The sequence below is a fragment of the Doryrhamphus excisus genome, linkage group LG22 (genome assembly GCF_037039965.1).
Source record: "Doryrhamphus excisus strain RoL-2023G ecotype Guam linkage group LG22, RoL_Dexc_Guam_v1.1, whole genome shotgun sequence".
NCBI lineage: Eukaryota > Metazoa > Chordata > Actinopteri > Syngnathiformes > Syngnathidae > Doryrhamphus > Doryrhamphus excisus.
The window spans coordinates 11,145,825-11,160,262 of NC_136378.1; the positions used below are offsets into that span (position 1 = coordinate 11,145,825).

At 40.6% G+C, this 14,438-nt stretch overlaps 2 protein-coding genes across 4 annotated transcripts; one reads left to right on the forward strand and one right to left on the reverse strand.

The window, feature by feature from the left end:
- Window positions 1-2,047: 2,047 nt before the first annotated feature.
- eif4ebp3l (eukaryotic translation initiation factor 4E binding protein 3, like) lies at window positions 2,048-5,438 on the reverse strand. 2 transcript variants are annotated; one of them, XM_058063235.2, is made up of 3 exons: window positions 5,053-5,438; window positions 3,148-3,321; window positions 2,048-2,315 (listed from the first exon to the last, which is right to left on the reverse strand). In XM_058063235.2, the coding sequence occupies exons 1-3, from the start codon at window positions 5,177-5,179 to the stop codon at window positions 2,284-2,286; spliced, it is 333 nt and encodes a 110-aa protein (XP_057919218.1). In that variant the 5' UTR covers window positions 5,180-5,438; the 3' UTR covers window positions 2,048-2,283. The 2 variants fall into 2 exon arrangements, with proteins under 2 accessions (XP_057919218.1, XP_057919219.1); XM_058063236.2 differs by having other exon boundaries at window positions 2,048-2,312; window positions 5,053-5,437.
- A 965-nt stretch (window positions 5,439-6,403) lies between these two features.
- Window positions 6,404-14,422, forward strand: zdhhc2 (zDHHC palmitoyltransferase 2). Of its 2 annotated transcripts, XM_058063760.2 has the most exons (14): window positions 6,404-6,727; window positions 8,995-9,021; window positions 9,594-9,688; window positions 10,293-10,413; window positions 11,281-11,350; window positions 11,453-11,485; window positions 11,839-11,959; window positions 12,046-12,084; window positions 12,376-12,508; window positions 12,695-12,821; window positions 13,309-13,401; window positions 13,531-13,646; window positions 13,724-13,773; window positions 13,854-14,422. In XM_058063760.2, the coding sequence occupies exons 1-13, from the start codon at window positions 6,601-6,603 to the stop codon at window positions 13,762-13,764; spliced, it is 1,143 nt and encodes a 380-aa protein (XP_057919743.2). In that variant the 5' UTR covers window positions 6,404-6,600; the 3' UTR covers window positions 13,765-13,773; window positions 13,854-14,422. The 2 variants fall into 2 exon arrangements, with proteins under 2 accessions (XP_057919743.2, XP_057919744.1); XM_058063761.2 differs by lacking the exon at window positions 12,046-12,084 and having other exon boundaries at window positions 6,405-6,727; window positions 13,854-14,421.
- Window positions 14,423-14,438: the final 16 nt, after the last annotated feature.

Sequence of the window (14,438 nt, forward strand, 5' to 3'; positions counted from 1 at the left end):
TAAGCATATTTTTCTTAGGGTCATAGTCCATTTGGGAGAGCCATTTGCTACCAGGTTTCTACTTCCTGGTTGATGGCTTGAGATGTTGCTTCAGTATTTCCTCATAATGTTCTTTCTTCATGATACCATCTACTTTATCAAGCGTACCAGTGTAACAGCCCCACCCCCATACTTCACAGTTGGTTATTATGACCACACTGTTCCACTTTAGCTTTATCAGACCACAGGACACGTCTCCAAAATTAGCTTATTTGTCCCTAGGTACATATCTGTAATGTTGGTACTCTTAACTGACCAAAAACAGGAAAAGCTCTGATTGAATTTCATATGGTGAAGTACCCTTCTGGTTGCACACTGTAGGTTAATGTGTTTCTGCATGAGACAAACATACAGCGGGCCTCTCCCACCCTGAATTCTCCTCTTTGATAGATGTGACCAGGCTGTGTGTTTGAGTGTCTATTTACACTGTCACCCCAGCAATGATCCTCCACCACCTTCAACAGGAGCAGCTGACAAAAATAGAGCCTGTCGACCAACCCCTCTCAATGCAACCTTCCAACACAGAAACTGAAGTGGGAGGGAAGGGAAGAGGGGGAGGTGGCAAGGAAAAAGGGGGAATATTTTCACTATGGAAAAGGGCAACGGAGCAAGTTTACTCTGGTTCATTTAAACTGGAGATGGGAGTGTTTATGGTGAAGTTGTTTACAGTGATGCAAGGGCAACACTTCACTCAACAACACTGTCATGAGTGTGTAGCAGCCGAGCTATAACTCACTGCTTGGTTTTTCCACAAACAAGATGAGGGATGTTATATCAGGATTCCAAAAAGTTCCTGGAAAACCCATGTGTCAGCTTTTAGTTTATTTTGGATTACGCTTACAGTACATGAATAAGCAATACTACTCATTTTTAACTGCCTTTTTATATTGCAATGGCACTCTTTTTGGATGTGTAATACTATATTTTGTACTTACCACCGAGAAGAATAAAACACAATTTCTCATTCTCAAAAGTATGCAAAAAATAACCACTTTCTTAATATATTCTAAAGGGACTCTATCCAGATGTTTCACTTACCTGGCACCTGAGACTGCACTCGAATGTGCACACACACTTCAGGTCGACAGGCGTGCACACTTTACAAAAGGTTTGCACAAACCACACCCTTAAATGATATTAAAGCAAATCTTATCATGCGGTTTTCCAGTATTTGCTGTAGGATCACGTCCAAACAAACATTACTTTGTATGATCTCTTTACTATGTACTGAGGTGTCTGTTAATGTATTCATCAAAAGAGTCCAAAATTCCAAGCACCAGCTGCCTATTTTGATAGAACTATATTGAACAGGCCAACAGGATTGATATCATTTAATCTCAGTGAAATTCCAAATTGTGTCACACCCTACTCTCCAACTGCATAGTTGCAATTTGTGCATCCTTTAGGCTGCAGCTGCCCTCATTCCGTAAGACCTGCCCCTTTCCTAATCTACAGATCAGTAACGCCCCATGCATGCATTTGTTTTTTATAAATCAGAAGACATATTAATCTGCCGTCCAAGTGCCTTGTAGTTCTTTGTATACATAAGGCAGTTATGCAACTCATTACCTTGCTTAGTGTGTAGGTTTCTATGGTTGTATGACTTTCTTTTTCACGTATTTCACAAGTTACCATCAGTAAATGTATATGATTATGAATCCAGCACTCAAAGCATGTATACATGATATACAATAAATGACACAAAAACAAGACACACTTTGACCAGCCTTTATTTGGAATTATTCACAGTTAATCCCTTTCTCCATTAAAAAAAATAAAAATAAAAACAAACACAGTCTGGGCAGTTTTTAGGCACTGACCCTCAAAAGAAATTAGACACTTGCTGAGTCTTATATGTATTCAAGGGGTGGGGAAAAAAAGGAAACCTGCAGTGAAAAGGCTGATGTACATATCTTAATGTAATGATCTTTAGTCACCAACTTAAAAAAAAGCTACATTATACATTGTAATATATACAAAAGATAAAAAAAGTGAAATCAAGATTAGGTTCCCCCCCAAATCCTGCTCAAGTGAGCAACTAAACCATTTGGTACCATGTCCAAGCGAAACACACTTTTTAGGGTCAAAAACACCCTACTTTTCTCAGCTTTCATTCTTTTTGGTTCCATGGCCTTTGTTTAAAAAACAAAAAGTGAACAAAAAGCTTTATTGCAATGCTTTACGGTCAAGACTGACCATTGAGTTTTTTTGTTTTTTTTATCAACTCTCCATAGGAGGCAAAACTCAGATGTCCATCTCAAACTGGTTGTCATCTGCTGAAACAGAGAAAAAAAAAATCAGTCAATAGAAGCATGTTGCACCTGCCTGCAAGAGCCACACCTTAACAGAACACACACATGCAAACAGCCCACACCAATCATTCTCAACTGACAAATACTGAGAGGGTCCGACCCTCACAGCCACGAACTTGGACAGTCTGTGCGCACAAATATGAACACTAGAGACAGCAGAGGCTTCATCTTAAAGACTAGTCAGACAAGAGAACACACTAATATTTGGTTACCGTTTCCCGTGATAAACTGCTGTCTCAACTTGTCCTTGGGCCTAAACCTTTGGTCACACTGCCAGAATTACAGCAAAATTCAGTGAGGAGCTATTTTTGCAAGTCAGTCTATTTGATCAAGAAAGCCCCTCCTATGAACTTGCTGCCTTCAGCTTTGCTGGACCATTAGGACCTTGGAACTTCCAAGGTCAGACCTGAAGCACTCAAGTCAAAAGTAAACAAAAAACATGATGTACATGTGTAATTAAGCAACAGAGTTTTCCGTATAGTCACTATATTCATCGGTATGTTCCATATGCTTTATTTTGACTAATTTACCCCCCCCAAATCAGAACGCACGTTGTAGGCAACTTGAGTGAAACGTTGCAATGACGTGTTGAGATTCCTGCCCGAACATTCAGCATGGCACAGCGAATGTATACAGTACATGAATAAAGGCACAACATTGTAGCACCGCTTGTACAATATGTAACCATGGGGACAACAGGTCACCACAAAGCCAGAAAATACATCTCTTCATCGACAACGACAAGCAGTTATGCAGCATTATCTGTGGGAAAATGTTGATTTTGCAAATTGTTTACCCGCAATGTCCTTCTCTTCCTCTTCCACCTCCTCTTTGACATCCTGCAGTTTGCTCACAGTGTGAGTTGCTGGGCATGTTACCCCTGGGATCTGGGGGAGGCACGGTGGGGTGCGGGCAAGTGGAGAGTTTCTGCAATCCAACAGAAACTTCCTGTCATAGATGATGCGGGTGCCTGTGTTAATGAGAGAAAAGATAATTTTTTTTGTTTTTTTTCCCCCGTCCACCACCCGTAAATGTTACTTTCTAGTATTAAATATAGAGAAGTCCAGTCAGGGATTGTATTGGCCCAAAATTGACATTTCCAGGAGTTAAAACTCAAATTCCCCAGTGGAAGAAACCATGTTATAGAAGCAGGGTGTGTGTGTGTGTGTGCGCGTGTTTATGTTAGTATGAGAGTGCAGAGGGGAGGGGTTTAGGGTGACTTCTAGGAATTCAGAGCACAGAGTATTCCCTCTTCAAAAAAGACACATGAAGATTGAAGCCACATGTTTGAGAGTTCTTCTGGCTGTAGTTTTCACTTCATTCCCTTTTGTTCTCTAGTAATACTAAAGTTCTGACACAAAACCTGTAGACCTTAGCATGTTTTTAGAGTGTCAAGAGTTGGACTTGGGCCAACTTCCAACACACTGAGCCATAAAATGCCATTTATAATCAGAGACGAGGCATGATCAGCTGCTCGTGTCATGCTTTAGTGGAGTTTGACCCATTCTGTACATCTGATGAGTCTGTCCACAAGAGGAAAACATGTTATGTAATAACTGCACTCTGACAAAAGGAACAGTGGGGTTGAGTGATAAGGAATATGGTCTACTATCTAGAAGCCTGATAGCATTTTCTCTATCGGTAGCATATGATGTACAGTATGTCAGGGCTCAGTAACACACAGAATGTAATGTGTAATGTGTGGGTATTAGCAGAAACATACACTTATACATGTATGTTAGTGAACAACAATACTGTTAAACGATACAATTACACTAGATTTTCTTAATTCTTTTAATTGTACACAGAGTAATACAGAACATTTCTTCCTCTTCGTGTGTACATAAAAGTTCTCTGTCCCTGAATTGTAGTGTAGAAAAGTGTGCAGAGATAGGACATTCTTCAGCCTCTATGCAGCCAATCACTTTGCCATCCTGGCAACAGAATAAACGCCCTCTTTTAACACCACTGGAGGGACAAATCTTGTTTACAACAGCAGACTACTGTGCATACGTTGTATAAAAACACATTGATGGGTAGCGAGGACACATTTACTTAAAGGCCTGAAACACCACATGCACACTTTGACACTGTACAATGGTAATTCCAATGTTACATAGCATTTACCACATTTTTGTTTGCTAAAAGTGGATCAATCCAAATTGTATATGGTAGTGATAACAACATATTAACAATTGTAGGTTTTCTCTGTGTATTTTCACAAAACTGTTTATTATCTCCGATTTGTTGGATTCATGTTACATTGTTGATATTGCGACGTTGTTACATTAGCATAATGTTGCATTGTTCACAATGGAGTTTATTGTTCAAAATATGTTGTCTGTCTAAAAGATTCCTTGTGTTTTGGTCTGATCAGAATCAACAAACGATGGTCATAAATTACAAAATCATTCAACTATATTGGCAAATTCCAAGTATTAGTATCGGACATAATTGCCCTGAATGTACTTGTTATCGAATTTGCAGACCAATCCTAACAATTTGCAACCAACAGTAAAAGCACGTGCACTATAAATCAAACGAGACCTAACGTGATTTCTGACAGCATCTCGCGAGAACATGTGTACGTTTTAAACAAAACTTTCCATCACGCGACTGTACTTTGAAGATTTAAGTTCATGTTTAAGAATATAATTGTATCATATTTGTGAGACACGTATCCCGTTTCGGCTGTTCTTACCTCCGGGCGTGGTGGAGAACAGTGTACCCCCGGGAGTCTGGCTGTAGCAGTCGGGTAGCTGAGACCAGTCCTTCAGGGTAAGCACCCTGGTGGGAATAGGGCAGCTTTTAACTTGATTTGTCGACATGCTTCTTGGTTGATGCAGCAAACTAAGTTTATCGAAATATAGTTTAGTTCAAAAGCCCTCAAATTCACAGTTCAGTGCTTTCTGTCCGTCTTCGCTCATATACACTTCAAGTATGTGAGAAGCTCACAGTGACCAGCTCCACTGAGGTGTAAGGCGTGTAACCGAGTTCGGAGGTTGGTTCTCGGGTCGTGTCCTCTTGCAAAAACAGCTGCCAGCCAGGACCATGTGCTGTATTTGTGGCAGACACTCGTGATGTTTTTGTGCTGAGCTTTATGAGACACGTGGGGCCACGCAGGAAGGGAGCGCTCCTTTTGGGTATCGTGACAACCGGTGGGGGCGGGAACACTTCCGCAAAATAACATAAACAAAAACAATTTTCGACAGAAAATAAATATATTCGTCATAAATATGAAAAAGACCAAAAAGTCGTCATTTTTTGTTTGTTGCTTTTGTATAATTCCCTATGCATTGGACTTGTAAAATAATATATTAATTATTTACAATTAATTGCTATAGTTGATTCTTTTTTATTTGACAGTTTTATCGGCATGACAAAACACAAAAACCGTCAATGTGGGCTTCAACATTTCTGGGCTTGAACATGTTTGCCACCACATGAGGGCAACATTGTCTTGATTTGGTGTTTGATTTGGTTTTAATGTTTCCCTGCAGTTCCAAAGCTGATCTATAGATCTTTCAGAATTCATTGAAGACTTTCAATTATTCCCAAAACAGAAACTATTGGAGTGAGTAAAGTAGGAATGCAAAAAATGGAGTGGCTCATAATTAAAATGACTTTCTTCATAAGTTCATTCCGAGGTACCTGTGCACCCTGCACCAAAAGCTTTGAATGAATCCTCAGTATATTATTGCACAAAAAGGTGTATTATCACCCCTGCAAGAAACACTCATTCGTTCATTTCCTGCTCTGCCAATCCTTGTAGTACACCTTTCAACCGCTTGGTGGCTGTAGAAGACATTGCTTATAAACAAGCTTTGCAAGCCATACAAAGTTTCCCCAAACGTGCTCACCCTCGAGAATGTTTACATTTCGTGTTCCTTCCTGTGTGAATGCCACGGAAGCCACAGCTGACGTGAAGTGCGCGTCCACGGGGCGTCTGCCAGTCACATGAACCCAGTGAACCCACATGGTTGAAAAAAATGTGCCAGCTTTGCAGCATCCAGCGGCCGTCATGGCAACCAGCGGGGGTGAGGGGTGGGGTGGCCGTCGGAGGCGGAGCCACCGGTGTGTTGTAGTGTGTAGCGTGTGAGCATGCCGCTGCATCACATGGCGAAGGGCTCGATGCACTGAGATGAGAGAAGATGCATTGATAGTCCTCGGGGAGACACCGAGACGCGCGTGCACACACATAGGCGAGTAAACACGTGAACGCGCGCCGGCTATGATCCGCTCCTAGACTATGGCACCGTCAGGCTCGCGTAATGTCAAATGGGGCTGCAAGAGAGTTTGCTACTGGATCCCCGTCCTGTTCATCGCCCTCATAGTGGCTTGGTCGTACTACGCCTATGTTGTGCAGCTTTGTTTGGGTAAGACAACACATGTCTGGCCGTGCAGGGGTGTCTGACTGTGCGTGTGTGGGGTGCATGTGTCTGAGGGGAGTTTTCTCGTTGGATTTGGTACAAATGATGCATGCAGATGAGTGTCATATTGTGGATGCAGTGTGTGAAGAGTGTCACCATTGATGTCCAGTCACCATTTTGACATGCACTCCTCCTTTAAGATTTATATGCTTTATTTTATGCACTTGTGGGATGGCTACTTCATACACTATAGCGGTGATTCCCAAGCCAAGGCACATATTTCACATGAGAAAATCTCACACACCACAAAAGGATTTATTTATCGTATGAATGGCAACAGGTGGATCAATGTGGCCATTTGGGAAATCACAAATTATCATACCAGTTTAATATTATTGCATTTTGAGTAAAATTCTTGTACATCCCCGATTTGAGACAAAACTACAGTCTACTTACTACAGACTGTGTAACATATAGCTTAAAATTAGGGTTGGGTGATAGCAATGTCACAATATTTTTGGGATGTATGACAATAAAATTAAAATTCAGTGGAGTCTTGTATAAAAATCCTCATCGAACATTGTAAAACGTTCCTTACATTAAACACAACGTGGTGAAAATATACTCATCGAGGCTTTGTCGCTCACAAACACAACCGCTTAGCGTGCTAAACGAAGCTAACCCCTGCTTCCATTCACGGTCTGTGAGAGGAGATTCAGACAACCTGTTTAGATCGGAAGGTCTGCCGAGTAAGTACTACAAAATAAATAAATAATAAATAAATACTACTTTCATAAACGCCATCCCTCTCCGTGCTGGCCATTTTTGATAATGACATGAAAATGACTAATTTTCTATAAACACCATCAACTATTTACAATTTTCACATTTGCAACTGAATCATGTGTTAAAATTTCCCTTCAATGCGAAACCTCCTTCGCACAACACAGCTAAAAGCCTTTTCACTTCCTGGCTGCTGCAGCGCACTCTTTTACGAGGCAAAGATGCACGCCGAGGTCTTATAAAATGCACAGCTGCCACCTTGTGGCCATTTTTTTGGCTTAAAACTGCACCAAATGTGCGCTCTTCTGTTGTGGAGTTGCATCATCACCTCTTTGTGCCTCACATACTGTAAATACATCTTTGGTAGTGAATGAGTTAATGTGCTGTGGCACAATGTTTGGGAATCACTGCACCATAGTGTCAAGATTTACTGCATCTGAACTCCCAAACAAGAGCATCATCACTGAACAATGAATATTACGCTCGAAACACCAAATTAGTGACTGCAGAACAAACAGTTGTGACCCAAACAGAACCTCTGAGTGTCCTGGAATGAACTCAACTTCTAAAAGTGACTTGCAATAAACACCGTTCACTAGCCACAATGGAGTTCTTTAAACATGGCCGCAGCAGTCTAAATCTAAAAGATAAGTATTTTGCATCCAGTGGAATAATTGCCGGCGCTGTGATGGATTCGAGTCACATGCGGCAGCATGATGAGAACAAGAAGACGGTTGCTAAATCATGTGCTCTGCAGACACACACAGCGACAGTTGTGTGGAAGTAGCGTCAGCTGACACTCTCTTTCAGCGGCTCAGTTAATCCCATTGTCGGGTTTATATAATTCACCTCGAGCAATCTGAGGTTGACCCACTTTCTTTTAAAGCAACCAACATCTGCCTTTCAACACTTGGACCATTTCTTTGCAGAAGGTGGACATTGTTGAAATTGATGACAAAGCTATTTCACTGAACTATTGTTGTGACATTAACATACAACAAGTAAGTCTCTAAGTATGTGACTGTATATTAAAAAATATTTGTATTATTATATACTATTTTTTAATGATGATGATAATAGTAATTATTATTGTTATATTTTTACGATAAAACATTTTACAAAATCCCATTTTTTTCAGTTATTTATTGAAATTCCAAGTCGATCAAGTCCGGTGAATAGCTTGAAATCCTACAAAGGTGAAAAGTGGTGAAATGCAAGAGGTTTAAAAAGCATAAAGACATAAACGTGTAAAAATAGTGGGTTTTCTAACGGCGGTATATGTATGCCGTACATTTTTCCTGTGTTATCACATATGGTGACCAATAATCCATGCTTAGTGAATGTGCGGGGATTCACTGTTTACAGTGTGTGGAGCAATTACGTGTGTGTGTTTTTGTGTGTGTATTACATGACAAATCTGCTCAAGCAAACTACGTGCAAAAGCAGGACTGTGATCACAAATACGTGTGTTTGTCTTTTTCCTTTTGCAGTGTCAATTGAAAGCACATGGGAAAAGGGTAAGTGTTTCATAACACTGTCTGAAATCAAGAAGAATTATTTAATCTCTAAGCGTCAGATGTTGAATTGATTCCAGTCGGGACACGTCTTTGTAGACACAACTCATACCAAAACATTTCTAGCAGTCTGTCTCATCTGCGTCCTGACATATTTTTCATGACTTCGCTCATATACTTAATCGGGAACACTTCTCTACCTGGGCGTTTTATCATTTCATCATTGATAGTTTTAGCATGATTTCTTTTGATTTGAAAGGAACTTCAACACTTACTCTAAAATAAAGTCCTGTTTGGACTTGGGAAGCTCTTTATTTTATAGAGGATGATTTTATGTGGGTGAATTGAGAATTTATGTTCCCAACTGTTTTTAATGTTGTTTAGACCAGTGATTCCCAATTCGCTGTGCTGCACCACATTAACTCGTCATCTTTTTTAGTCACAGTCGCAGAAAGTGTCGTATACAGTAATAGTTTGCTATTTCAATAAATGTCAGTAAGGCATTAAAAAAAGTTACCCCTTTCAAAATTCACTTGCAACCACAATGTTGACAGGTGCTTGCCTGCTCTTTTCAGGCTTATACTTACTGGTATACCACGTCATCTTCATCATGTTTATCTGGGCTTATGGACAAACTATCTTCACCAAGCCCATGAACCCGCTGAGGGAGGTGAGTGAGACAACAACACTGCTTTATTGACAACGTGAGCTGAAGCATTGTGGGAAGTGCAGAGGTAGGTTGTCGTCTCAGTGTGTGATTGAGTGCTGCATTTGGACCATCCATCCATCCATCCATCCATCCATCCATCTCCTTCTGCTTATCCGATGTCAGGTCGCGGGGGCAGCAACCTAAGTTAAGTACCTTCTATAGCGGAAGTAGTCTACAATGCAGCAATTCAGCTATGCAACAGTAAGAACACACGACACAAACATATTGAGGATGTCTACAAAGTGAAGCTCATCTCTAAAACAAAGGTTGCTGGTTCAATTCTCCGTCCTCCTGTGACCATGTTTTAGAATCCTTGATAAAGATATTGAACCCCCTCGGTTGTTCCTGATGTAAGATAGAACATTTCTATACAAGTGAAAGTCCAAAGACAAACGTAAAAGCAAGGGCATATTCCTGACTGCCTGCTGGGCTGAAACACAACCCTGCATTTCCCTACCAATGCCAGACTACACAACACTTGCAACAAATGTACAGAGAGAAACAAACAAGCACTGACAAGTGACAGATTGTGTTTTGTATTTCCTTTGCGTCTTGTTTTACAAAGTTTCACCTGTCTTACTCGGACAAAGAGCTGCTGGAGCGTGAAGACAGAGGAGAGTCTCAGCAGGAGATCCTGAGGAGAATAGCCAAGGAGCTGCCCATCTACACTCGTACTAACTCTGGAGGTATTCATTCCACCCCCACTGCCTTCTTCGTTCATCGGTTAATTGTGAGTGTGTGTTTGGTGCCTTGTCAGGGTGTAGTCGTCTTTCACTCAAAGTCACCTGGGATAGATTCTAGCTTCCCATCGACCCTGACCAATAAGCAGTAGAAAAGATGGAAAGAAAAATAAACATTTAGGTGGTTTACAAACTAAGAAAAACCCCTGCTTTGGTAAAAATGTATATTTTTGGCACTAACCAATAGAAGTTTTTCAACCCAAAAGTCTACCTCCCCCAGGGTGCAACCAAAAACAACACATTGTAGAACACATGCATGTATCGGAATAAATGCTAATATATGGATACGCAAAACAACAAGATTTGATACAAATTCATAAACCGAAAGACATGCTGGGTAACTTACATGCCTTGCAGTTTCAAAATTTCTATGAAATAGTATTGTTTTGCATATATATTGCTGTATAAGCATCTACTGCAATACCCCCATAGTCGGTGTGGTACAGTTACTTTGTGTCTTCCACATGTTCTACATCTACATTGATTGCACCGTGAGTAAGGTGGGCATTTGGGTTGATAAGCGAGTGGGTAAGAGTGTAAATCACGCTGATTCACTGCATATACTGTGCAGAAATCTTCCTCAAGCAATACAATTAATTAAAAAAGTGTGAGGAATTCAAACGATTCAATCATAATTGTTTCAGAAACCAATAAAAATTGGCAAACTTTATATAGTCAATCCCGACCACTTGACATTTCATCCAAAAACTGCACTTTAAAGATGACGAGACATGTTTATTTCTACACAATGACTTCAAATCTTTGCAGGCCACTGCAGACTTTGCTGTGATTAAACTGTACGTGTCTCCTTAGCAATCCGTTTCTGTGACCGCTGCCAGCTGCTGAAGCCTGATCGATGTCACCATTGTTCAGTTTGCGATAAGTATGACTCTCGCTCTGCATGTAGCATGCCTACAGAGAAAAGAGCTCATGATGTCCTGACTAAGATCCAATAACACTGACATCTGATCCTGATTTGTTACAGATGCATCCTGAAGATGGATCACCACTGTCCCTGGTATGTACCGTGGAAAAAACCCACTAAATTCCATACATTTATTTGAAGGGGACCTATTATGCTAATTTTATGGTCTTTTGGAAGTCTTCTCCTCTGTGACATCACAAAGGGTCAGTCTTACCACGCCTTTTGAAACCGAGCGTTTTGAGCCATCCCAGACTTCTTTCAGGGCTCACTTCCAAATACGCAAACCTCATTATCTGAAACTTTGGCATCGTTTAACAGGAGAATACAACATTCTCACTACATTTATGAAGTGGAAAAAGCACAATAGGTCCCCTTTAATAATTAATAAGTCAACATGTCACTCATGTGATAGTTTTACTTCCTGCTGTCCCATCTTATTCTCCCAGGGTAAACAACTGTGTGGGATTCTCCAACTATAAGTCGTTCATGCTGTTTTTGTCATATTCGCTCCTCTACTGCCTTTTTATAACTGCAACAGACCTTAAATACTTCATTAAGTTTTGGATGGTAAGTACAGATCTCAATAAAATATACATTTAGAGAGCATAATATCATCAAGAATTCAGTTTTTATACTGTACATTTTTCCACAAGGCTGGAGGTAAAGCCCATTTCCGTCTGAGAGAATACCTGGTAACAATTTAGCCATTTAATCAAATTAGTTAGCGTAGTATTGTAGCGCTCACGCCTAATAGACAACACGCACCAACTACGTGTCCGCACTGACCTGAATATGAGACTTTGAGTTAGAACTAGTTGGAACCAGCGCTGTAACCAAAATTTAAAAACTTGCCATCTTTTTGTGGGTAAAATAATGTATCTGTCTTATATTCAGGTCAATGGGATAGTCCACGCTTGACCAGAGGCTGGCATCCATTCTGTCGTTACGCATTTTTGTGTTTGTACCGCTTGATTCTCCCACAGAACGGCTTTCCAGATACGCAGGCCAAGTTCCACATCCTGTTCCTCTTCTTCTCAGCCTCTATGTTCTCCGTCAGCCTCGCTTCACTTTTCATCTATCACTGCTGGCTCGTCTGCAAGAACAGGTCCACTCTTGGTAGGTGTTGTCGGGATTCTCTTTGTCTGTCTTCAGTTTGTAGTGTCATCGCATGACAAAAAGCTCAGAAGTGTCAGCAGATTATAGACGTTCCCAAGGAGGAGAAGTCACACATGATGTTCCCATTCAGCTGCAACCATGTGTTATATAAAACTAAAACATCATCCTTTGTGACTGTGCTATCAGAGGCTGTTCGTGCTCCAGTTTTTCGTCACGGCACAGATAAGAACGGATTCAGCCTTGGCTCCAGTAAGAACTTCCGTCAAGTGTTTGGCGATGAAGCCAAATACTGGCCCTTTCCTGTTTTCTCCAGGTACGGTCTTTGGATCAGTTTGTGAGGGCATTAAAAAGACTCAAAAAATACTAATTATAGGTCATATTCAACTTCAATTTATGATTTCAGCTAGCATGAATAGTACGGTTCATTGTAAACAACACTAGTGTAAGTAATAGGCATACATTTTAAACCAACAACTGAGTAGCACAACCGTTCTAAAGTACATGCAGAGGTTGATCAAGCTGAGGAATGATGAGCACTCACGGTACTACAAATACAGCTACAGTGTCCCCTCGTTTGCGGGTCATAAGTGAAATCCGTGAAGTAGCCAATTCTTATATGTTTTAAGGCAGTAAAACCCCTCACCATACACTAGGCATTAACATTTTCTCACATAATCTTAAACAATCTAAAAGTTCAAATATCGTTTGAATTTTTATGATCAACCTACAATGTTGGACACAAGAAATTATGAAGTGACTCATCTGCGTGTTACTTTTTCTTTCTCATGCAAACTCTTCAGTTTAGGAGATGGTTGCTCGTTCCCAACATGCCTGGTGAATACGGACCCTGAGCAGCCATCCTCGCCCGCTGGCCACATCCCTACAAACAGGAGGTACTGCAGTATTTCTTATTTCAAATATTGAACAAGCACATTAATCATACAAGACAGCAAAACCTCTCACCATCTGGAGTATGGTTAAGCATTTGAAGATTTAAAAAGTATGCACATTTCTGCCTCCAGTACAGCAGAAGGGCGCCACTTCCCATCCAAGCCAATGAGGGAGAGTCAAAGCCGACTTCTCAGCAGCACCTCCTCCTGGACTGAAAGTGACATTGCAGCAGATGTAGACAAGAATGGTAAAACAGTTCTTTCTGCACTAAAATACTTTTTAGCTGATTGTTTTTTTTTTATTCCACCTGTGTGTTTTTTGTAGGAACTAAAAACCCGGTGATGACGATAGAAAATGAGGCATAGCCAAGGAAGGTTTGTTGGAATTGTGTGTGTGCTAAATAAGGATATGGTAAAAATGTATGTCATGGATATTTGTTATGATCACTTAACAGGTCAGTGCTGCTGCTTGCTCAGTGGAATGTGTCCTGGTGATGTCATCACTGGTATTTCACTGACATCTAAACACTGAAAAGTATTCAGCATCAAGCCCTGCTGTTTGTGGACTTTAGGTGTGTGATCATCCTCGACCAACAACCCTGAGGATGCAATGCAAGAGTTGTGTAGTTGTTTATCTGTAGTGTAACCATATGTCCGTGAAGGGCTCGTTGCAATATGCCTCATATTTAAGTATGTTTTTTTTTGGTGTGAAATCTCTGGTGAGGCACTCATGCTGTACTCTCTCTGGCTACTTCCTAGTGCAGGTCCAGTTTCTTATTAGTCATGTAATTTGAAGAATGTTTCAAAAAGGCCTCACTGTTACAGTCAAGCTATATTTTTCTATGCGTGTGTATGAGTCAAGATGCAATATAGTGTCTCGCAATAATAAAAACAAAGTGCTTGTTTGTCATTGCATTGCTCTCAGTGCTGCACGTTACAATAATAAACTTTGACCCTTTCAGACATAAGTGAAATTATACTTCTCAATACAAAAGCATTTCCCCTTTATTTACAAAACAATCTAAAACAACTGTTGTATT